The sequence below is a fragment of the Equus przewalskii genome, chromosome 21 (assembly GCF_037783145.1).
Source record: "Equus przewalskii isolate Varuska chromosome 21, EquPr2, whole genome shotgun sequence".
NCBI lineage: Eukaryota > Metazoa > Chordata > Mammalia > Perissodactyla > Equidae > Equus > Equus przewalskii.
This window is the reverse complement of record NC_091851.1, coordinates 36,214,112-36,237,131: the sequence shown is the minus strand read 5'-3', so window position 1 is coordinate 36,237,131 and position 23,020 is coordinate 36,214,112. Positions and strand designations below refer to the sequence as shown.

Below are 23,020 nucleotides of genomic sequence, written 5' to 3'. Positions count from 1 at the left end.
GAGAAGGAGCAGATGGGCGCTGGGGTGACAGCAGAGTCTGCGGCACTTCCCGGAAGGGCGGGGATCTCCATTCCCCACACGTGTCCCCTTCTCTCATTCTCGGTCCATTTCATTCGTTTACAGGAGCATCTGAACCTCTATGAGTTTCTGTGCCCGGTTGTCAATTATGCACATTCCCTCCCAGGAGAGAGGAAGAAAAGGAGCTGATGAACTCGGGGGCAGAGGAAAGGTCGCAGGCGTGGGATTGTGCAAAATGTGTCCCCCTGTTACATAAACTCGTGATTGGGTAGCATTGGGCCAAGTGCACTCCCCAAGCTGGTACTCAAAACGCTGGGGCCGGGCGGAGGATGCGGTGCACTTTCGAAGCTGTGAGGCGGTGGGGATTGTGGTCAGGATGCTCGCTCCTCCCGGGGAAGAAAACGCCATCATCTGAGCAGCGCTGAGCTGATCCCGCCTCGCTCCTGGATACGCTCCCTTCTGCGGCTTCCCCCTTGCTTCTCCTCCCCACCTGCAGCTCCTTTCCAGGCCCCAGGCTGCTGTCTCACCACCCTGACCCCTTCCTCTGGAGCCCAGGGCCCCTTCTCCAGCTAGACTCATTTCCCCACCAGGAAGTTTACCCCCTTTTTGTGCCATGGGACCCCCACGGCATCTCATGAAGGCTCTGGATCCTTTTCAGAATAATATCTTCAAATTAAATGCCTAGAAGAAAATACACAAAATTACAAAGGAAGCCAGTTATATCAAAATACTTTACGAACTGTGATATGTATGCTGCTTTCTACGTTAAATCCCACGATGTACGATTATTTAGCCGATAACTGATAGGTCTGATACCATCCACTTTCAAAGTAGTGCCGGCTTAAATGGTATTTTGAGATGTGTGTGTTAACTGTAATGTGATATGAAAATATCTGTGACTTCTGTGGGTGACAAAGACACGTGCACTACCGTTACTGTGATTGAAGGAGATGCTAGTTAGAGGATAACGAAAATAAAGATGTCGTTTTCCCACCCAGGGTCACGGACCACAGATTAAGAACCTGTTCCTTCCGTGATCTCTTCAATTCCGTGGCGTTAAATGCCGTCTAAATGCTGACAACTCCCAAATGTCTACCCCCAGCCCAGACCTCTCCCCTGAACCTGGGTGCATATCTCCAGCTGCCGCCCTGTCTCCACCTCGATGTCTAACCCGCCCCACCAGGTTAACGTGTCTACCTTGAGCTCTCCATCATCCCCCAGAACCTGCCCCCCGACGATGCCTCCTTCCTCAGTGACGGCAGATCTGTGTTTGTTGCTTGGACCAAATACCTTAAAATTATCCTTAACTCCTCTTCCTTCTTTCCTGCACCACATCTAATCAGTCAGCAAATCCTGTTGGTTCCACCTTCAAACATAGCCTGAAACTGGGCCAGCCCAGTGGTGTAGTGATTAAGTTCACGCATTCCGCTTCAGCAGCCCAGGGTTCGTGGGTTTGGATCCTCGGCACAGACCTACACACCGCTCATCAAGCCATGCTGTGGCAGCATCCCACATACAAAATAGAGGAAGATTGCCACAGATGTTAGCTCAGGGCCAATCTTCCTCACCAAAAATAAAAAGGCCTGAAACCCACCAAGCCCTCTGCTCCAACCTGCTTAGAACCATCCCACGTGACAGCCTCCCAGAGTCTCACTTCCCCACCTCATACTGTTCTCAACCCTAGAGTATAAGCTCAGTGGGGACACAGTTTTTCTTGTTTGTGAATTTTTTTTAAAAGATTTTATTTTTCTGTTTTCTCCCAAATCCCCCCAGTACATACTTGTGTATTTTAGTTGTGGGTCCTTCTAGTTGTGGCATGTGGGATGCCGCCTCTGCATGGCCTGATGAGTAGTGCCATGTCCACACCCAGGATCTGAACCAGCGAAACCCTGGGCCACCGAAGTGGAGCGTGCAAACTTAACCACTCGGCCACGGGGCCAGCCCCTTGTTTGTGAATTTATTCTTTTTTTTTCCAACAGTATCCCCAGTACCTAGAACGATGCCTGGTACATAAGCACCCCTCTTCTAATGTCTAGTGAATGAATGAATGAATATATAACATCGTGATAAGTAATATTATTATAATAAAAAGAATAATCAGCATTTGGGGGGCAGTTTCCCTACATTTTCTCATTGAATCCTTCCCAACTTCGTCAGGTAAGCGTATTATTATCCCCATTTTACAGTTGGGAAGACTGAGCTGCTAGGTGGAAGTGGCTGCATTTAAACCCAGGCTGTCGCCTCCAGAGCCCACACTCAACCTCCCAGGATAAAAGTCGTTCCTCAAACCCTGCACTTCTGGAAAGACTGGTCCAGATGATGTCTCTGCATCCTGCCTGTGTCCCCATGCCGAGGCTTCGAGAAAGGCAAAGGCTGAGGCTCTGGGGACGGCCCTCCCTCCACAGCCCATGGTGCGGATGGACCCTGGACGGATGGATCATGGGGAGTGGCCTCAGTGCGGAGTCTCTCTTCGCCCTGGAATTATGGCAGAAAGGGGTTGGAAGCTGGTCTGAGCCCATCGAGACGCAGGATCACTTGGATGACAAGGTCCGTTTGTCCTTGTCCCTGCCCTTAGCCACTGAGCGGCCCAATTGCTGTTTCCTTTTTCGCTCGAGGGTTTCCCTGCCTCTCCCTGCCCCGGCGGATGGGAGATGCTCCCGTCTGCGGTGACTGGGCTGCCGTCCCGCCGAGATGCAGGACCAGGTGGGAGCCCAGAGCTGGGCTGGAGGTGTGCCACCTGGATTTGAGTCTCAGCCCTGCCACTCACCAGTGGTAGGACATTGGGCAAAAAGGGACTTCGCCTCTCTGTGCCTCAGTTTCTCCAACTGTAAAATGAGGACAAAAATAGCATCTTCCTGATTGGGTTGTTATGGAACATTGTCATCATCCGACCCAGTGGTTATCAAAGTGTGCCCAGGACCCTGGACCCCAAGCTGTTTCATGATAATACCAAGACATTTGCCTTTTCGCCCTCGTTTTCCTCAGGGGTGCGGTGTTTTCCAGAGGGAACATAGCATCCCCACAATTATCTAAAAATGATATTAACCTACTCCTCCCCTCCCCACACGCATGTCTGCGTGAGCTGGGATTTTTCATGAAACGTGACCGAAACAGCATATCGCAACAGACTGAAGGCAGAAGTAGCTGTGAGAATTCAGCTGTGTTCTCTTAAACCAGATGTTAAAGACGTTTGCAAAAATGTAGAACAGTACAGCGTTTCTCACTAATTTTATTTTGTTTTGGGAAAATAAATTTATTCTTTTAAAAAACGTATATTAACAAGGAGCAGCTTTGTTCTTACTAATTTTTTTTTCCTTCTTCTCCCCAAAGCCCCCTGGCACATAGTTGTGTATTTTTAGTTGTGGGTCCTTCTGGTTGTGGTATGTGGGACACCGCCTCAGCATGGCCTGATGAGCGGTGCCATGTCCGCGCCCAGGATCTGAACCAGCGAAACCCAGGGCTGCCAAAGTGGAGCACGCGAACTTAACCACTCGGCCATGGGGCCGGCCCCTGTTCTTACTATTTTTAAATTTCTCAGTTTTCGTTTCTAATAGAGTAACCATCACTAGACATATGTGACATCAACAGGACTCTTTGGGGTCCTCAATAATTGTTAAGAGTCTAGAGGGACCCTGACACCAAAACGCCTGAGAGCTGCTGACCGACACTGGCCTGGGGGCCCCCTCCAGTTTTGCAGAGCGCCTCCACCGCAAAGTCATGTCTCGTGTGGATTAAAGAGATCCAGATTCAACCAGAAGATGCCGCAGCATCAAATAGAAAGACATCAGTTTAACGATTCTGCCCGCTGTTCCACTCAAACCGTGCGCCTGGGTGATGGGCAACGAGAATCCGCTCTTCCTCAGTCGACACGGTTCCCACAGGCCCCCGTACCTTGTGGTCGTTGGTTCAACCATGTGCTCATTTATCCGAGGGATGTCTGTTGAGGCCTGACTGCTTGCCCAGCCCTGTTCCAGATAGAAGGACACGGTGAGAGCAAGGCACGTGAAACCCCTGCCTTCAAGGGGCTGGTGTTCCAGCTGAGAAGGCATGTGATAAAGACACGTTTGTCAGGTGGTGCTAAACACTGTGGAGAAACAAAGTCAGGAGGAGAAGGACAGCCAAGGGCGGGGAGCGGCCATTTTAAGAGGATGGTTAGGCAGGTAACCCAATGAGGTAACATTTGAACAAATAGCTGGGAAAGGAGTAAATGGTCTGTGCAGGTGTCTGAGGAAGATGCTTGCTTCAGAAGGAAGAGCAAGAGCAAAGGTCCTGAGGCAGAAATGAGCTCCAGGGGCTGAGAGGACAGTAGGAGGCCACTGCAGCTGGAGCAGGATGGGCCAAGGCCAAGCCGGGGAGATGAGGGCAGGAAGGGGGCAGAAGACGGATCATGTGGGACCTTGCAGGCCATGACAAGGACTGTGAAATTTGGTTCAACAGAGATGCAGAGACACTGAAAGGTTCTGAGCAGAATTGTGGCTTGATCAGATTTGTGATTTAACGGAATCCTTCTGGCTACTGTGGAGGTTGGAAGGACAAGGTTCCAGCAAGGTCCAGACAAGGGAGGGTGGTGCCCCAGACCAAGCCAGTCACAGCGAGAGGTGAGAAGTGCCAGTCCTCGTCAGTTCTGAAGATGGAGCTGCTGTGACACATTGTCAGTGGCTGTGAGGGGAGAGGAGCTGGAGACCTCCAGTGTGTGTGACCCGAGCAGCTGGCATTTCCTGGGATGCTGGGCAAGAAGCAAGCTGAGGATGACCCGTCACGAGTCCAGCTTGAAATGCCTGTTTGGTACCAAATGAATTGACCTGAAGGGAAATATTAAGTTTGTAACAGTCCAAACGATACAGAAAAATGGCAAAACATGAGGAAGACGCACACCGACAACTTGAATTTAGAAGATGTCACGAAGGGCAAAGACCCCTTTTTGTTTTCCCCGCCTCCTTGCGTGTGCAATGGAGTGGTTGATTCCGGGAAAGATGGACTTTCCGAAGTGTTCTACTTTATTTTTCACTGACCTTTCCAAATTGCTTTGGCAAACACTGTTTATTGTCGTTGGCTCGCCTCCGCGCTCCGGCCCATCCTTGCTAATAGATGTGTGTCATGCTCAGCCGACTTCTTTGTGCAGCATAAACATCCTCCCCTGAGCTCATGGCTGGAGTCTCCGAGGGGCCTTGTCGTTTTCCGGGACGGCGGCGCATCTGGTTTCTAACGGCCGTTTTCGTTTCTCCAGAGACGCGAGCCTTCCTCCCCTCCTTGATAAAGGAAAGCAGGCTGCGTTTGGGGAACTCACAGTTCCTTTTTTTGGAGTTCTCACTCTGTGCCAGACGTGATCTCATGTGTGCCTGCTCCCGTTTCGTAGATGAGGTCACTGAGGCCTAGAGAGGAGCGCTCCCTTGCCCGCGGAGGCAGGGCGCGAACCCCAGCCCTCTGCCTCGGGGCACCCAGCTCTTCAGGACCACGCTGCACCCCCTCCGTCGCTGGACACCCACACGACTTTTGAACCTGTGCATCCAGCACAGGGTTTCTCAATCTCAGCATCAGGGACCCTTTAGAGTCGGATAATTCTTTGTGTGGGGCTGTCCTGTGCATTATAGGGTTTGGCAGCATCTCTGGCCTCCACCCGCTAGATCCCAGTAGCACCCTCACTCCCCAAGATGTGACAACCAAAAATGTCTCCAGACATTGCCTAGTGTCCCCTGGGGGGCAGATCGCCCCCGTTGGCCTGATACATGTCCAGTGCACTCTGTGCACAGACAGGCTTTGGGTCGACATCTCTACCACCCCCGCTGTCTCCTTTCCCAACAGGCAACGTTCGCTCCTGCAGATGCTGTCAGAGAAATCCCTTTAAGGAAAACAGTTAGTTGTCACTTCTCTAGCCCTCCTGTCCTCCCAGGGACGCTGTGAGGGTGAAGACACTCGATGGGGCAGCTTTGCCCTGCACGGCCTGTGTGTCTCACCCAAGTCCACTGACCCGTCATCTTGTCAGCAGCTGTCACCGTGTGCCCACTCAGCCAGGGGCAAGGGGCTACAGCACCTGGCAAAGGCCCCTGCCTCGTGGACCCAACAGTCTAGGCGGGGAGACAATGATACACAAGAAAACAAGCACATCTACAGGGTCATTTCGGACTGCTGAGTCTTGTGAGTATAGAAAGATGGGTGACTTTCGACAGGTGATCAGGGCCAGCTTCCCAGAGGAGGTGACATCTCATCTGCGACATGACAGAGAGAAGGAGCCTGGCCATGTGAGAAGGGGGGAGGCGAGTGTCCAAGGCAGAGGGGAGAGCAGGTGCAAATGCCCGGGGGTGGCAGTGAGCTTGGCGTGTTTAGGGCTCAGGAGGCCTGGGGAGGCTGGACCGGAGTGAGCCGAGGGGCAAGTTGGGGGACGAGGGCAGAGACAGCAGGCGGGCGGGCAAGTCACTGAGCGGAATGGCGTGCCGGGTCTTGGGTTCAGAAGGGTCCTTCTGGTCGTTTGGCGGTGACTGGGTTCTGGGAAGGCAAAAAGGGAGGCAGCAAGTCCAGGTGGAGGCCATCTCAAATGAGGATGAGGAGGCCAGATTCACTTCCGTCTCTTTTTTGGACTTCCTCACTCTGACGGCCTTGCCTCTTTCGTTTGGGCTCCTGAACACTGGGTCTGAGCATTGGGCTGCAGCTCTGGAGCAAGTTTCTCATCACAGAGTCTTCCAGAACTCCAACCCTGTTTCGGCCTTAGAGTCTGATCGAGACTCAGAGTCCCAGGGTAGAGTCTGCTTGGCCAAGCTCAGCCACACTCCCACCCCTAGCGTGGAGAAGGGCACCTTGATTGACATTTGGGACCTTTGTATTTGGGAGGACCCGGGGGTGCAGTGGCTGTGGCTTTTCAGGGGCTATCTGAAAGAATGTGTGTGCGTATTCATGCATGTGTGTCTACACTGGTATATCAGCTCCAAAATATGGGGGAAACTACCAAATCAAAACGAATAAATATCTAATGAATTATTTCTATTTGAATATAAATAATGAAATGTAGCTTGATTCAACCGGTCAACCCTGGGCTGTTTCGACTCTTAGTTATTTATCGATTGTCTCTAATGTAGGATGTGGGCGGAGGTGGTACGGGATGAACGGGTACCCGGAGACGCCAGTGCCCTTCAAACAGCCTTGTTGACAGTTCCACCCAGATGGCCCATGATGGGGGAGAGGAAGTTCCCCACGGGCGTTGGGTGCTGTCAGTCCCATTAGCTGCCATTTGCTAGGCACTTAGGGTGTGCCAGGTACCAGTTCACATTCTTACGCATGTTAGTTCCTTCACTCCGAGTGACAGCAGGAGTGGCTTACTGTCCTCGTGGCCCACTGAGGCACAGAGGGATGAAGTCATTTGCCTGGGGTCCCGCGGTTAGGAGGTGGCAGACCCGGGTTCAAACCCAGACAGTCTGGCCGCAGAGACACATTCTTGCCTGGTCTTCCATGTCGCCGGCTCCTATGTTACTGGGAGAAAAGGGAATGGCTGCCAGGAGATGCAAAACAACAGTGCCCCCCACGCCAGCCCGACCACGCTCCAGCCGGAGAGTGACCCTGGGCCTCCTGTTAGTTTCCAGCTGCTGAAGTCCCCTCTCCCCCGTACCAAAAGGATGCCTCTGGCTGCCCTCCTGTGCAGGTTTATCACCAGCTCGTCTCGGTCCCCAGTCGCCGCAAGACACAGCTTTTACAGACCACAAATGCGATTATGACAAGGCAATTTCAGTGAGATCCAGGGCTGGGAGAGAGACGAGAAGGGCCTGGGCTCCCATCAGAGTGAATGGTTCTGCAACAGCACTTCACTCAGACAAATGGAGAGAAAGCAGCCGCCCAGGGAGGCGGGCGTGCGGCGCTCTCCAGACGAAGAGCCGCCAGCGCGGGCCTGCAGGACCTGGAGAGGGTGATGAAGGGACCTGAGGACTGAGTCCCCTCAGCGGGCGGGGGAGAGGGTGGGCTCTGCCATCTGCCTCTGCAGGGACGCCATTCAACAAGTCAAACGGAGCAAGAAGTTGGCTAGGAAAGGGCCACTGTGATGATGAAACTATGACAGTTAGTGGGTGCTTGGTTTGCGCCGGTTCTAAGTAACATGCCCATGTTAGTTCTCACAACAGCTCCATGTCATTATCCCCATTTTATAAAGATAAACGGAGAAACTGAGGTATCACGATTAAACCACTCGCCCAGGGACACACAGCTTTCGATGTTGCGAAATGTCTCCAAGGCTGCCTTTCATGGGAAGTGTTTTTTCCAGCATCACTTCCTCTGGATCTTCATGTTTTTCGTCACAGCCACTTTTCCTCCTTTATGTCCGTGATTAAGTTCACCCTCGACTAAGCTCGTCGGCTGCTATCTGAGTCTCCCGCCCGGGGAGTGTCCACATCCCCTCCGTCAGCTCCATTTCTTCTGTAACTCCATTTACGTTTGACTCAAGCTTCCATTTCAGCCTTCTAACATTTTATTTCTTTGCTGCACTCTCATCTCTGTTGGCCAGTTCTCTCCTTCGATAATCCGCTTTTGTAAAGCGTCTTGGAGATTTGTCACTGGGAGACAGGGCGGCAACACAACTACGTGCATTCCTGTCTGTGCGTGAACTGAATGCCAGATGCCCCGTGACCGGTCACCGATAGACTTTGCGAGAAGTCATGTGACTGGCCGCTGATCCTGATGTGCATGTGTTATTTACGCAACAGTCTGTGGACCAGAGAGCTTGTTGCAGAGTTTGTGCTTTAGACAATTGCAGTTAATATCCTGCGGTAGCCGGGTTTGAACCACGTTGTGGGAGACTGGCATTTAAGTAAACTGTGGAAAGTGACATTTGTGCATGTGAGGACCGTGCAAAGCAAGGACTGCCTGTGTTGGCTGCTCCTGTTCTTGTTGTCATTGCCACCCTCTGTTGTGTCATCGTTGGGTCATTCTTTGCACTGCGGAGCCCCTCACTGCCCTGGCCCAGATCAGAGCCTTCTCCTTAACTGGCATCGCTTCCTCCAGCTCCCACAGGCTTGTTTTAAACCTCAGAGGGGTCCTTCACCCCACACAGGGAATTTTGTTCTCCACCAAAGGCTGGACAACTTTTCCTGCAGAGGGCTAGATAGTAAAGATTTTGGACTTGCAGCCACATGGTCCCTGTTGCAACAACCAATTCTGCAATTGTAGTGTGCGTGCGGCCAGAACGATATATAAACAAATGGGTGTGGCTTTGTGCCAGAGAAATTATTTGCAGAAACAGGTGGCAGGCTGGATTTGGCTTGGCAGACTCTGCTCCACTCTAAGCATCTCATCGTCCTTTCCTGGAGTCTTTTAATTGCAGGTGAAAGAACTTAAACTGAATTGAGCAAACAAAGCAACAATAACATAAGGAATTTATTGGTTTACATAACTCAGGGTTTCTCAACCTCGGCACTACTGACATTTTGGGCCAGATAATTCTTTGTGCAGGTGGGCTGTCCTCTGCATTATAGGATGTTTACCAGCATCCCTGGCCTCTACCCACTAGCTCCCAGTAGCACCCACACACCCCCAGTTGTGACAACTAAAATGTCCCTATTGTCCAACGTTCCCTAACTGAGAACCAGTAATATAACTGAAACTACTAGCATTAGAGGGGGCTTCAGGTAAGAGTGGACCCAGGGACTCAAACCAGCCTCTCTCTATTCATCTCTCTCTCTCTATTCTTCTCTCTGTCTCTCTCTTCCACACACACACACACACACACACACACACACACACACAGCCCTCTGCTGCTTTGTTCCATGTTGCTTCACACTCAAATAGACTCTCCCCTCTTGGTGGCAAGATGGCTGCCAGCAGCTTCAAGCATATGTCCCACCAGCTTCAAGCCCTATGGAAGAATTTCTCTTTTCCAGTAGCTCCCTGAGAATCGCAGGACTGACTCTCATTGGCCCAGCGTGGGTTACACGCCTGTCCCTGAACCAGTGGCAGTAGCCAAGGGAAGGCAGTGCTCTGATTGGTCAGGCTGAGATTATGCATGCAGCCCCAAACTCAGGACTTAAGAGCCCATGTGTACTTAAGTAAGGAAGTGGTGGTACCCAAAAGACCACATTCGGGACCAGGCAGGAAAAACAAAAGTCTCCCCTGCCAGGTGTAAATTTCCACCCGGTGCCGGGCACGTGGGAGGCAGTAAGTGCCCCATCCTTTCCACTGACGCCAGCCCTGCTTCCTCGGAGCGGCGGTCAGCCGGCACGTTGTCAATGGCCCTTCCTGGCCTGGTATTAATTCCTTTCAATCTGCCTGCCAGGTTGTTCCACCCCCGGAGCAGACCCCATTTGCTCTTCCTCGTGCACCGTCCCAGCCACAAAGGCTCAGTGACTCCAGGCTCTAGCCGCGACATGGGCTGTATTTTTAATCTTGATTTTAATTCCAGCTCATTCTCCTGGTTGTATCTCCCAGCCCCGGAGCCCTGGGGCCCATGCTAATTTGTTTCTCCCACCTCAACTGGTGCCGGAGTAACCATTTTTAAAACTACCTTGGGGAAATCTAATCAAATGAGAGCAAAATCTAATTTGGCACTAAAAGCCTTTGACTGAAGCCCTGTTTTCTAGGGCCTTGTGGAGCTCGAATAATAAACTCTTTCTGGATGTTTTAAGGGTTGGTGGTGAGAGAGGAGAGAGATGTAAAAGAGGAGATTCTAGCAGAGGAAATAGCTCCTGACGCTTTGACACCCGTGGCATCGGACGACAATGAGCAGGGGTGCTTCCAAAGGCACCCACTTCCCACCCCCAAGAAATAGTTCTCCTGCCAGCCAGGCCAAGAAGTCAGCCTCTTTAGCATTCCAGGCTGCACGTTTATCAGAAAGACCTTGGCCCAAATCTTCAGGGAAAAAGCAGTAGGATCATCAGCCGGGGGCTGGGGAGACCCCAGTTCCCCAGTGGGGAATTCAGTGGGCCCCTTTCTCCGGCTTTCATTCAAAACAGTGAAGTTCTGTGCTGGTTAAATCACTTGTGGTCCTAGGTTCCTTTCACAATGTGTCAGAAGCCGTGGACCTGTTTCCAGGCAAATGCACACAAAATGCAAAATCTGGTGTGTTGTATTTCAGGGGACATGTGGCCCCCTTCAGGTTTCCCTGTCGTGCTTTCTGTTGCTTCTCCTCAATGTGGCCTCCAGGATCCTCATGATCTGGCCCTTCTACCTTATGTTGTCCTCTCTTCTCTCCCTCGCTGGCCTCCTTGGGCTCCTCAGATGCCCCCAAGTTTGTTCCTGCCTCAGGACCTTTGCATTGCTATTCCCTCTGCCTGGAGCAGTTTTCCTTGTGTTGCCCTGTTCCCTCTGACTCGTTCTCATCCCTCTGAGGCCTCCTCTGACTGCTTGGCCCAGTGGTGCCTCTAGTGGTCCATGTCTGGTCACTTTGTCGCATCATCATCCTGTATTTTCTTCATTACTGTTATCACCAACAACACCATCTTTATTTGTCACAGTACTCCCATCAGAATGTCAGCCCCATGAGGGCAGGGATCCTGTTGGTCTCATTCACTGCTGTGTTTCCAGTGCCTAGGATAGCTCCTGCATACCATCGGTGTTTAATAAATAGTTGTTGAATGGATCTATTGACTTTTACCATACCTGGGCACACTGATTTTTTATTTAGTTAGTATTTTTTTCTCAATTATTTTATTCTTTTTACTTCATTTATTTCAAAGGAAACTGTTACATCACCACCAGTATTATTTATCCTGAATGGAAAGTGTTGGGGCTCCATGAGGGGTCTTGTTAAATTTCATCCTCTTCCTTATTGAGGTTCTGAACCAATTGAGAAATAGAACTAAGGAGTCAGCAGATGGAAGCCGGAATCATGTCTTGATAAATCTGATAGAGGCCGGGTTTGAGGGCATGACTTCCTTCGGAGGGCATTTGCACTTCCGGATGCTAAGCTCCAGAGTTAAGCAGACCTCCCGCTGAGCCAGGCCCACGCCTCTCTCCTCCCCATCCCGCAAGAGCGAGCCCCCTTAGACCAGCGTTCCCTGAAGGCGGAGGAAGCACTGGGTTCTGCACGCCCAGTTTGTCCCTCCAGACCCACCAGTCGTGTGTGCTGGGGGTCAGCAGACTCCAGCCCGTGGCCAAGTCTGGCCCGCCGTCTGTTTTTGTAAATAAAGTTTTATTGGGACAGAGCCGCGCCCGCTTGTCTGTGTCTCGTCTGTGACGGTTTTGACAACAGCAGCATTGAGGGGTTGCAGCAGAGACTGGCCCACAAAGCCAAGAATGTTTACTCTCTGGGCATTTACAGGACCGGTTGCCGACCCTGCTGTATGTCATTCTCCCCTGAGGAGGAGGAGCAGGAGGGAAAGGAGAGAGGCCACTATTGGCAGAGTAGAGCTCCCTACGCGGGGAGAGAAGTGTCAGGGTGGAGAATAAGGTCCCTGAGGTTGAGTGGATCGTGTTCCTGGACTCGATCTCCAGGGCCTTTTCGGCTCCCGCCGTGCGTGCGGTTCTTTTACTAGGAAAGGAAGGTGTGGGGCGCTGGCGGGAGTTGTTCAGATCGCGGTTTCTCAACTCCAGGCTGCCGGCCGACGTTCTGCACTGGGTGACTCTGTGGTGGGGCCGCCTAAGCCCCATCGCATGTTTCGCAGCATCCTGGCCTCTACCATTCGATGCCAGTAGCTCCTCCCACCCCACGTTGTGACAACCAGAAATGTCCGCAGACGTTGCCAGGGGTCCCCTGAGGGGCAGGAGCGCCCCTGGCTGAGCCACCGCTTCCGAGGATGGATGTCGCGCAGGGTCTGAACCCGCTGTGTTCTGAGGAAGAAACTCAGGCCTTCAGCTGGCCTGTTCCTTTGCTGCTGCCTCGTGCTCCAGCTGGTTTCTCAGTCCTTACAGGCTGACAGCAGCCAGGGACGCGCCGTCACCGTTTAACTGGGCACCCGCCACCCACTTACATTTCACTCTCTGAATATTGGATGCTCCTCGGGATGCAGAGCCAGGGCAGCCAGTCCCGCCCCCGCTCCCCACAACGCCAGCTTCCCTCCGTTTGTCTTTGCCCTGCCCTCCATGCGAAGGGAGGCCCCCAGCCTGGGCCTTGTCCTGAGACCCCTCAGGGACACTCCCTTCCTATTTTCACCCCCTCTTGGTGCCCGATCCTTCCACGAGGTGTTTCATCAGCTCCTCCCTCGGGAGCACTCCCTTCCTGGCCCTGCGTGTGGGGAGGACTGCCTGGCGGTGCCTCTCTTTACCTGCACCCTGGGGATGCGGAATCCTACTGCTCAGGTTCTGAGGGGTCTTCCCACCGCTGCACAGGGCCAGCCACCTGCCAGCTCTCCAGGAGGACCCCGGGGAGGACTCCAGCTCCACCACAGCCCCTCCTGGCCCAGGCCTCTCTTCTCCGGGCCGACAGGCCTCCAGCGCTCTCCATGCTCTCTCGAAGGTTCCAGGTGGAGGGCCCATCTTATCCTCCGCTGGCATCATAGCCCGGCCCCAGCCTGCTCCTTCCTCCTCTGTGGAGGTTCACCTCCCCTGTCTGTCTTCCCATCGTGGGCTCTGAACTGACACCCACTGAACAGTCTGTCAGGCCAGTTCTAAGCCCTCTGCTGTACCATCTCTTTAACTCTTAACCCTGAACTCTCCAATTCTTGCCCTCTCGGCGGTAGGTCCAGAATGTCTTGGAGCCCCAGTGTCCTCATCAGAGAGAGAGGGCCAGCAAAGGGCCTCTGTTTCTGGAAAAACTCTCACAGGTTTTTCCATTTCATAAAAATGGCTTTACAGGTTATAATTATTTAAAATCGTACTTGCTCTTTGGGAAGAAAAAAGAACAGAAAGTATTGCGAAGAAGATCTTGTCTGTTACCTCCTCACCCACAGTCTTTCGCTGTGTCCCCGTCCGGTTGAATGCGGTTGATGCTTTTTAAGTCAGCTTCGGTGGTCATGCACGTACGCACGCGGGGAAGTACTCTGCTTCTGCGTGTCCTACTCTGCTTCTGCGTGTCCAGCTCAGTGGAGTTTCACCAGCTGAGCCACCTGTGTCCCAGCAGAAATAGAACGAGGCCCTCGCCCGAGAAGCCTGCCACCACCCGGACCCCTTCCACTCCTCCCTGTGTCCAGAGAGAACCACTGCTCCTCCTCCCAACAGCATAGATCTGTTTGCCTATTTTTGAACTTCATATAGATGGGATCATGCAATGTGCATTCTTTCATATCTGGCTTATTTCTCTTAAATTATTAGATGGTTGGGATGCGGCCATGTTATTGAACGTGGCACTAGTTCTTTCTCGTTTCCATGTCCTATTTCATTATACAAATGTGCAGCATGTATTTATGCATCCTTTTGTGGATGGACATCTGATTGGTTTCTAGTTATTTGCCATCATGAATACTGCTGCTGTGAGCGCGTCGTGCACGTGACTTTTGGTGAACATAGGAATACAGTGCTTTTGAGTAAAAGCCAGGAGTCGAATCGCTGGGTCAGAAGGTAGGAACATGTTCAAGTTTAGCAGACACTGCCGAACTTGTGGTTGGAGCAGTTTGCAGGCCCGCCAGCAGAATGTGAGCTCCACCTGCTCTGCATTCCCACCAACCCTGGGTGTTGTTCGTTTTTTTAATGTTAGCCATTCTGGTCACCGTACAGTAGATAGAATTCAAGGAGTCCATGAACTCAAATGAACAAAAGTTACACTTTTATATTTTCATTGACCACAACTGAAACTTAGCATTTGCATCAGTTATGAACACAGGCTCCAAACCACAGCAGCTCAGCAGAGTCTGTAACTCTGTCATGCATAGAAATCACCGAGATTTTAATTGCAAATACTGCAGAGTATTTCCACTCATCACTACTTTGAAATTATCACCTTCTTCAAGATCTTGCTTTTCATGTCTTAATAAAAACAAAAAAAAGGACACATTACTATATGGCAAGTTCTTCTAATATTTTAATAACTATATTTTGAGATCATCAGTTTTCTCTGTAATTCTCTGTATTTTATTTTATACACGTGAGGACAGTTGAGAAGGAGATCCTAGGCGTCACTTGCTTGCAGGGGGCTCTGTGGCCCCGGGGATGGTGTGTGCGGGCCTTGGGCACATGATGGCTGAGTGATGAGTAGAGGACGCCTTGGCCCCCGCTTTCTCACCTCGGGTCCTTCTTCCCCTCCAGCTTTCTTCGGGAAGTACCTGAATGAGTACAATGGCTCCTACGTGCCGCCTGGCTGGAAGGAGTGGGTCGGCCTCCTTAAAAACTCCCGCTTTTATAACTACACGCTCTGCCGGAACGGGGTGAAGGAGAAGCACGGCTCCGAGTACTCCAAGGTGAGTCCGCCCTTCCCGGCCGGTGGCGGGCGGGCGCTCAGCAGGTAGGAGCACGAGCCCTGCTACCTGGGTTCGGATCCTGACGCTTCCTGACAAGTGCGACCCTCAGCCGCTTACTCACATCCTCTGCTTCTCGGTTTTTCCATCTCTCAAATAATAGTCTGTTTCTGGGGATATTGTGTTTTAACAGTCGGCTGACGCAGAATATTCTTATAGAAAGTGTATAGGTCAATGAATTTTCACAAGCCGAAGACACATGTTACCAGCACCCAGGTAGGTCACGGAGCAGAATGTCACCACCCCCTCTGAAGGCCCCTCCTGTGACTCCTTCCACCAGCTCCCCTCCTGCAAGGATAACCATGGCTCAGCCTTCCGGCTTCGTGGATTAATTCTGTATCGGCTTCTCTCGCTGTATTTTGCTTCCTTGGCGCTGTGTTGAGATTCTTCCGTGCTGTTACGTGTGGGTGTAGATCCTTCAGTCTTGAGCCTTCATTGTGGACCGTGCCACAGTTTATTTGTTTGTTCCCCATGTCGTAATTTTTCTAGTTCCAATTTGCTTAATTGATAGAAGGTGAAGTGCACAGATCTTACGTAGACGCCTCGGGGAGTTTTCACCTGTGTGCGCGTCTGTTTAACCAGCGCCCGGCTCGAGCTTTAGAGCAGGTCCAGCCTCCAGAAGGCTCCCTCGTACACCTTTCCAGTCAAAACCCCCACCCACAGGCAACCCCCATTCTGACCTCTGTCACCGTGGATTGGTTTTGCCTGTTCTAGAACGTCACATAAATGGAGTCATATAGTGCATGTTCTTTGGTGCCTGGCTGTTTTCGCCCGGCGTGACGGCCGTGAGATTCAGCCGTGTGGTTGTGTGCATCAGCGCTGTGCACTTTCTGTTGCTGCGTAGGATTCTGTTGTATAGGTGCCAGGTGTTTATCCGTTCGGTGACTGCTGGACACCCTGGCTGTCTCCAGTTTGGGCCTGTTATGAATTAAGCTGCTGTGAATATCTTTATGCTTGTCGTTTGGCTGCGTACCTGGGACATAGGATATGTTACGTGGTTGAGCCAGTTTACACTCCAGCCAGAGGCGTGTAAGGGTTCCAGTTGCTCCACTTTCCCCGTCAACACTGGTGTTGCCCTCTTTGTTGCAGCCGTTTTGCTGGGGGTGGAGTGTATCTCATTGCGGTTTCACCACAAAGGTGTCTGAGGATCATGGGAGCTGACCACGTGGAGCTTCAGCAGAGCCCCGTACACACAGTAAACGCATCTCAGCTCGGAGCGGGCAGCGAACTTCCTCTGTGAAGGGCCGGATACTAAATATTTCACGCTTTACGAGCCATACCGTCCCTGTGGCAGCTGCTCAAGTCAGCCATTGGGGTGCAAAAGCAGCCATAGGTGATACGGAAACAAGCATGGCTGTGTGCTGATAAAACTTTATTTACAAAGACAAACAGTGGGCCCATTGTGGCCCACGGGCTGTAGTTTGCTGACCCTTGACTTAGATGATAATGGTAAGGAGGAGGAAGAGGAGAGACTGACAGTGGTGTTTCATCCAAACTTTCCATTAAAAAAAAATCTGGAGACTAACAAATATTCCTGCCCCATCTAAATCTTCAAAGTCAGCTCGGGCATCCCCCCACAGCTGGTACATTCTTTCTCAGATTGTCAGACCCATCCCTCTCTCTTCCCCACTCCCACTGCCACTAGCCCTGGGCTTGGCTTGCTGTCATAACCAGGGTTCTCTGGGTTAGTGTGACAGTTCATTGGGGCTGCCCTCTCCAGTTCATCTCTCTCTGAATTGCTACACAAGGCCCCTCAGCGGAAATCACGAGGGGACAGGCAGTCACACAAACAGGATAGCAAGCTGGGAGTAGGTGAGACAGTAGGGAGTGGTGGGGACTATGGAGAATGTGTCTGAAAGGGGGCAGCAAATTCTCAGATCGGGCCTGTTGGTCTCATGTAGACATGGGCCCAAGATGGCCAGGTTTTCTGATTTTTCAACAGAAACCACACATTTGTACATCTTCTCCTGTGAAATTTCATGATTTTTAAATATTGGTAATTAATTCAGACTTTTCGAAAATTCTACATGAATCAAGGTTGCCTGAGGGCCAGGCCTGACCCTCGGGTCTGCAGCCTTCGCACCCCATTGCGCTGTTCTGCCCGCTGCCCTGCAGCGGCTGTGCAGGGAGCTTCCCTCTGGGAGTCCGTGGACTTGGGGGGATGTTGATTGCGTTATTCACTCGTTCCCTCAACAAGCGTTGATTCCTGTGCCAGGCGCTGGGTACCCAAGGGGGAACAAAGGCAGGCCCAGGTGCGAACCTCGTGGAGCTCTGTCTGGCACGTGGAGGCGCGTTATAAACTGTGAAGTGATGGCACTCTGTGCGCACGCACACACACATCAGCCCTGTCTCCTCTGTTTTGTCATCCCCAGTAGGAGCCATTTCAACCAGACGGGCTTTGTCGGTTATTACAACTGTCTCAAAATCTTTACTAGTGCTGTCCTGCCCTGAATCTATCCAAGTCTTATGCATCTTCTCTTCCATGAAGGCTTCCCGGAGTGCCTTAAACTACAAGATTTATTCTTTCTTGAATCAGACTGGCCTCTTTCAGTTTGTGAACAGAAACTCAACTCAACATGGCTCCCTTGAAAAGGAAACATAGTAGCCTTCTTAACTGATCCAGCAGTGATGACGTCAGACATGGCTGGATCCAGGGGCTCAAACTAAATCTCCAGGCACTGGTTTCTCTCTCCTCTAAGCTCTGCTGTCTTCTCTTGGCCCCATTCACAGACAGACTCCTTTGCCCTTGCCCTCGCCCCACCCTGGAGCCAGACCCTGGACCATGGGCTGAGAATAGAGCCCCAACTAACAGGGGAGCGTTTCCACCGGAAGAAGCTGACTAGATGCTCAACAGCCTAAAGATACCCTCTCCTGCTCCCCTTCTGGAAGCACTGGCACCTTTGGGGGTCCCTCCCTCCTGCCTTTGCCAGGTGATCACCACTGCTGTGTCCCCTTACTCAGTCTGATCGCCCCAGCCGCAGTGGCAGGAACCATGTGCCATCACCTGGGCAGCGCCCTCTCCCCTGACTCTGTGTCTCACTCTGCACATTGTAGGCCTCTCTGGCCTCCCAAGAGAATTAATTCCAAAGTCCTGGTGGGGGGTTCAGCAAGCCTGCTGGACTCCTTGGAAATAGAAATTATAGTTTCTTGGGGCCAAACATGCTGTTTCTCTCCCCCCAACCTCAGCAAAGCAGGTTCTCCAATACCTAGAAAAATCCGCCTGCTCCTTGTTGAAATTCCTCGCGTGTCCACGCCTGGTCTCAGAGCAGCCCGATAATGGAGTTACCCCGGGTACACGGAGTGCCCTCGGGACTGAGGAGGGGGATGTGGCAGGGCTGCTGTTTGGCCCCATTTCCACCACACACACATCTCCCCCTGTGAATGAGAGGAGCCCCCGTGACAGGTGGTAGGATTCCTGGGCCACCTGTTACTGGAGGCCTGGGAACGGAGGGATGGGGGGCCCCTCTGGAGTCAGCTGGCTCAGGTCCAGAGTTCAAGTCCTGAGGGTGGCAGTGGACATTGGGAGCCGCACCATCGGGAGGGAGCAGGAGTGAGCTCAGGGTTTCCAGCCGAGGCAGAGCCAGGAGCCCGTGCGCTGGCCCCGAAGTCTGGGAGGTAAGTTGCCTCTCCCAGGGCAGCGTCCTCGCTGGCCTCAGGGGCCTCGGTGGGCGGCCCAGGTGGGGAGGAAGTGGCAGCCCTTCCAAAGCCCCCCTTGAAAGGCCCTCTGAGGACTCTGTCCCGAGTCTCTAATCCCAGAGGTGGGCAGGTGCCACAGACGGGGTCCTGCTGGCAGGGTGGAAAGAGAGGCAGTGATGGAGCAAAGAATGACGTAGAGCAAGTATTGACGGCGGAGAGGGTCAGAGAAGGCAGAACAGGTGGCAGCGGGGGGACAGGAATGACCTAGGGTCGGGTCACGGAAAGGGGCTTCCAGGTGGGGTGGGAGAAGAGGCGCAGGTGGTGGGGAGGCTCTGAGGAACGGCGGTCTCCGTGCACTCATGCGTCTACCCTCTGGCCCAGCATTGGCACTTGTCTCTGTTCTGGAGAAACTTCCCTCGGTGCAGGAGGGGGCGTGGCTGAGCTGTTGGTTGCAGCTTTGTTTGTTTTTGAAAGAAACCAACAAAGAAACCCACCAATGCAGGAAATGACTAAATGACCGTGAAGCATCCTTCCCCTGGAGGATTCTGGAAAAAGACAAGGGGGTCTGCCTCTAAAGCCATCAGAATGGCTTAGGACATAAGACTGAGTGGAAAGAGTGGGTTGCAGAACTCGTCCTGGTCCCTGCTCAGATGCCACCTTCCTGGACCACCCTGCCTCCCTCCGTCCACTGATCACCACTGATGCTCTGACCTGTGTCTGTCACGGATTCCTTGGTTAATTGTCTGCCTCCTCCCACTGGAATACAGGCCCACGAAGGCAGGAATGTTCATCTGTCTTGTCACTGCTCTGCATGTTGGATGAATGAATGAAGATGCACAGTGCGGTATAATGAACGTAAGAAGGTGCATAAAGCAATGCTCTGACATATGCAACACCAGAAAGAGACTTCCTGGGAGGGGACAGAAGGGCCGAGATTGGGAGCGGGGGGAGGGGTAATCAAAAGGAACTGCAGCTTTGTTTCCCCCATTTTCATTTTCACAAGGAGATGCAGGCGTGTGATTCTTGAGGAACGATGACTGACACTCAGTTAGACGGATGGTGCTTCAGACACTGTTGGAATCATTTTACGTGAATTGAGCCATGCATTTCCCACCACTGCCTGTGAGGTGTATGCTGTTACTGTTCCCAACCGGCAGATGAGGAAACTGAGGCACAGAGAGGCTAAGAAGCTAGGCCACACAGCTAGGAAGTGGTAAAGCAGGGTTGGAACCCAGGCCATCTGCCTCAAAAATCTATTCTCTAAACTGTGGACCTTGGGCCCAGTCCTGCCCGCCCACTATTCTTGTACAACCCTTGAGCTTAGAATGGTTTTTACATTTCTAACGAGTTGAAAAAAAATCAGGAGAAGAGCAGTTTTCATGACGTGAAAATAACATGAAATTCAAGTTTTAGTGTGCACAAAGTTTTATTGGAGCACAGATGTGCCCGCTCATTGACACAGCGGCTGCTTCCACGCTACAGTGGCTGAGATGGGTGGTTGTAACTGAGCCGTCTGGCCTGGAAGCCTCAGGTATTTCCTCTCTGGCCCTTTACAGAAAAGGTTTGTTGACACGCAGTGTGAACCACAGTATACTCCTCTCATTAATAGTTTTGTTTGTTTGTGGGGGAAAAAGATGGATCAGACAAAAAACATGAAGGCCTGAGCTGGAGCTCTGAGCTTGTTGGTCTAGTGAGCTCAGTTTCCGCATCTGTAAAATGGGTACAGCGTCTGCTTCTCAAAGTTGCTCTGAAGGTCAGTTTGGCAAACGTTGGACAGCAGTGAGGCCAGTGTTCCCTGTGGTTCTCTCGGTGCAGGCTCCCTGCTCCGTGCTTTCTTCACTTAGCGAGTCCCTGTCCAGTGTCCCATCACCATCTGAAGAAGGGACTGTTGTTGGGCCCATTTTTAGATGCAGAAAAACGAGTGTTTCGCCCACAGCTAGCAGGCGATGAAGCTGGAATTTGAACCCAGTGTTTCTGACTCTGCTTCATGAACTATGATTGCTCCTTAAAGGGGGGTGAATCTCTTAAACACAGACTGGTGTAGACACCTCCTGGGGTGAGGCTCAGCATCATGATCGGGAACGAACGTTAGACAAACCTGATGCCCGGGAAGCCGATGGATCAGAAAGGAGACCCTCTGTTACACAAGGCTGACTCGCCAAGTGAAGAGAATACCAAGAGGTGGGCTTGGGGGCCCCCCCTGGGCTCGAGTCAACCTCCCCTCCTTGCCTCCCACCCCCCGCGCCCCCCAGGTCTCAGGGAGCAGAGCCCTTAGTTTCTGGGCACGGCCTGACAGCAGCCCGATGGCGCCCACATGGGGCTCCCCCAGCTGCAAATTTAACTAGGCCTGGGAGCCCAGAGACTCCAGTTTGGGGAGATGCCCTGTGAGATGTGGGGTGACCTGGCTTATGTCACCCAAGTTCAAACAGGAGGCAGAAAAGTCGGGTTCTAGGGGGCGAAAGTGTGAGCAGCTCCCCGTGGCACCCACGCGACGGGACGGGTTTCTCCCAGCACCTGGGTCCACACGGGCAGAGGAGCTTCCCGTCCCGTCAGCCGCGGCCCCCTCTTGTCGCTCTGTCCCCCGTCACCCCGAGGCTGCTGGAGGGTCCTAGGTGAGCAAGGTCGTCCCCTCCCTCCCAGTTCTCCTGCCTCCCTCTCAGCTCACTCATGGCAGTGCTCTTCCATGCGCTGCACAGGACCGTGAGTGCCGTGGGGACAGGGACCCGTGACCACTCCCCTGACCCTTAACAGGAGCCTGGCACCTGGGAACAGGCAGCCACAGGCATTTAATTGAGCGCATGAGTAGTCGCTTCAGCAACTCAGAAACGGGGGCAAAGGCGAGCCAGAGGCATGGCGGGGAGGCCGTGTGCCAGCCCTGTCCCCGAGCTCCCCGGTCCCCAAGAACACCCACACCCTGCACCCCACATGCCCTCCCGGTTCCCTCCCGAGAAATCCTGTTGCCAAATGACTCCTTGGGGAAAAGGGCGCTTTTGCTCAGAGCCACAGGCTGGCAGCCTCCTCAGATGCACCGCGGCCCCTCTTGGCTCACTCATCAAAGGAAGCCAGTGGAGGTGAGGATGGAGAGGGCGGCGGGGGCGCACCCTGTCGGCACCAGGCAGGGCAGCCTCACCCCTGGCCGTCTCCCAGCTGTGGCTGCTAAGCTCCGGGCTGGAGCAAAGTCCCCGGAACCCTGACACCACCACCGACCTGCCCGGGTGTGGCCAGGAGTGTGCCAGGGGAAAGCCTAGCTCCTGATGGCCCAGGTGTGCCACCTCGCCTTGGATGGGGCAGCAGGCCCTGCCCAGGGCTGGAGGGAGGCAGAGGGCTGACTCCTTCATAGTCTATCAGCCCATTTCTGGGTTCTGGAAAATTCACCATTCAGCCTGGGTGATCCTCCCACCCATCTCACCCTTCTGTTAATGACTCTGAGTGTCTAATTCTGTCCTCATGGCTGACCCCAGGCCCCCAGCGCGGCTGGTCTAGAACTGAGCTCAGCGCTCTGCCCTCACCCAGGCGCTCTCTTTCCCCTGGAGCCCAATCTCTGTACCTTCCACCCAAACCAGAAACCAGCAGTGGGGGCCTGATGCCCCCTCTCCTGCACCCACACGTCTACTCAAGGACACCTCTTAGCTATCAGGTCTGCTCCAAGCCGCCACTGGACAATGCCATCACCACCCTGGCCCAGGCCCCCTCGTCCCTCACTCTGACACCTGGACTCAGCTCAAGTACTGTGGCCAGAGGGATGGCGTGATCCCATTGGCCAGCCCAGCCTCGCTGCCCATGCCTGGAGTCAGGGTGGTGTGGTCCCCCCCAATCCACATGGATGGAAGTGGGGGCGAGGAGTACAGGCACGAGTGTCAGGTGTTATTGCCAACGCCAGGACACAGCCAGCAGGGATCAGCAAAGGCTTAGCAGAGGAGTGGCTTTGAGGAGGACCCAGAAGGGCAGATGGCTCTTAGACGTACAGAAAATCTGCCACCCAAACAGCCGTGATACTCGTCGACTCTTACGGAGAACTGGCAGGGCACAGGGCACCGTGTCAAGAGCTTTGTGTCTCAGTCCTGGAAACC

General features: G+C 52.9%; 1 protein-coding gene across 14 annotated transcripts in view; it reads left to right on the top strand.

The window, feature by feature from the left end:
- SULF2 (sulfatase 2) overlaps positions 1-23,020 on the top strand; it is a 128,041-nt gene that overhangs the window by 74,763 nt on the left and 30,258 nt on the right. For all 14 annotated transcript variants that reach the window (XM_070588478.1, XM_070588472.1, XM_070588480.1 and 11 more), the window contains one exon: positions 15,106-15,257. In XM_070588478.1, coding sequence (XP_070444579.1) covers positions 15,106-15,257 — 152 coding nt within the window. The remainder of the gene's footprint in view (positions 1-15,105; positions 15,258-23,020) is intronic.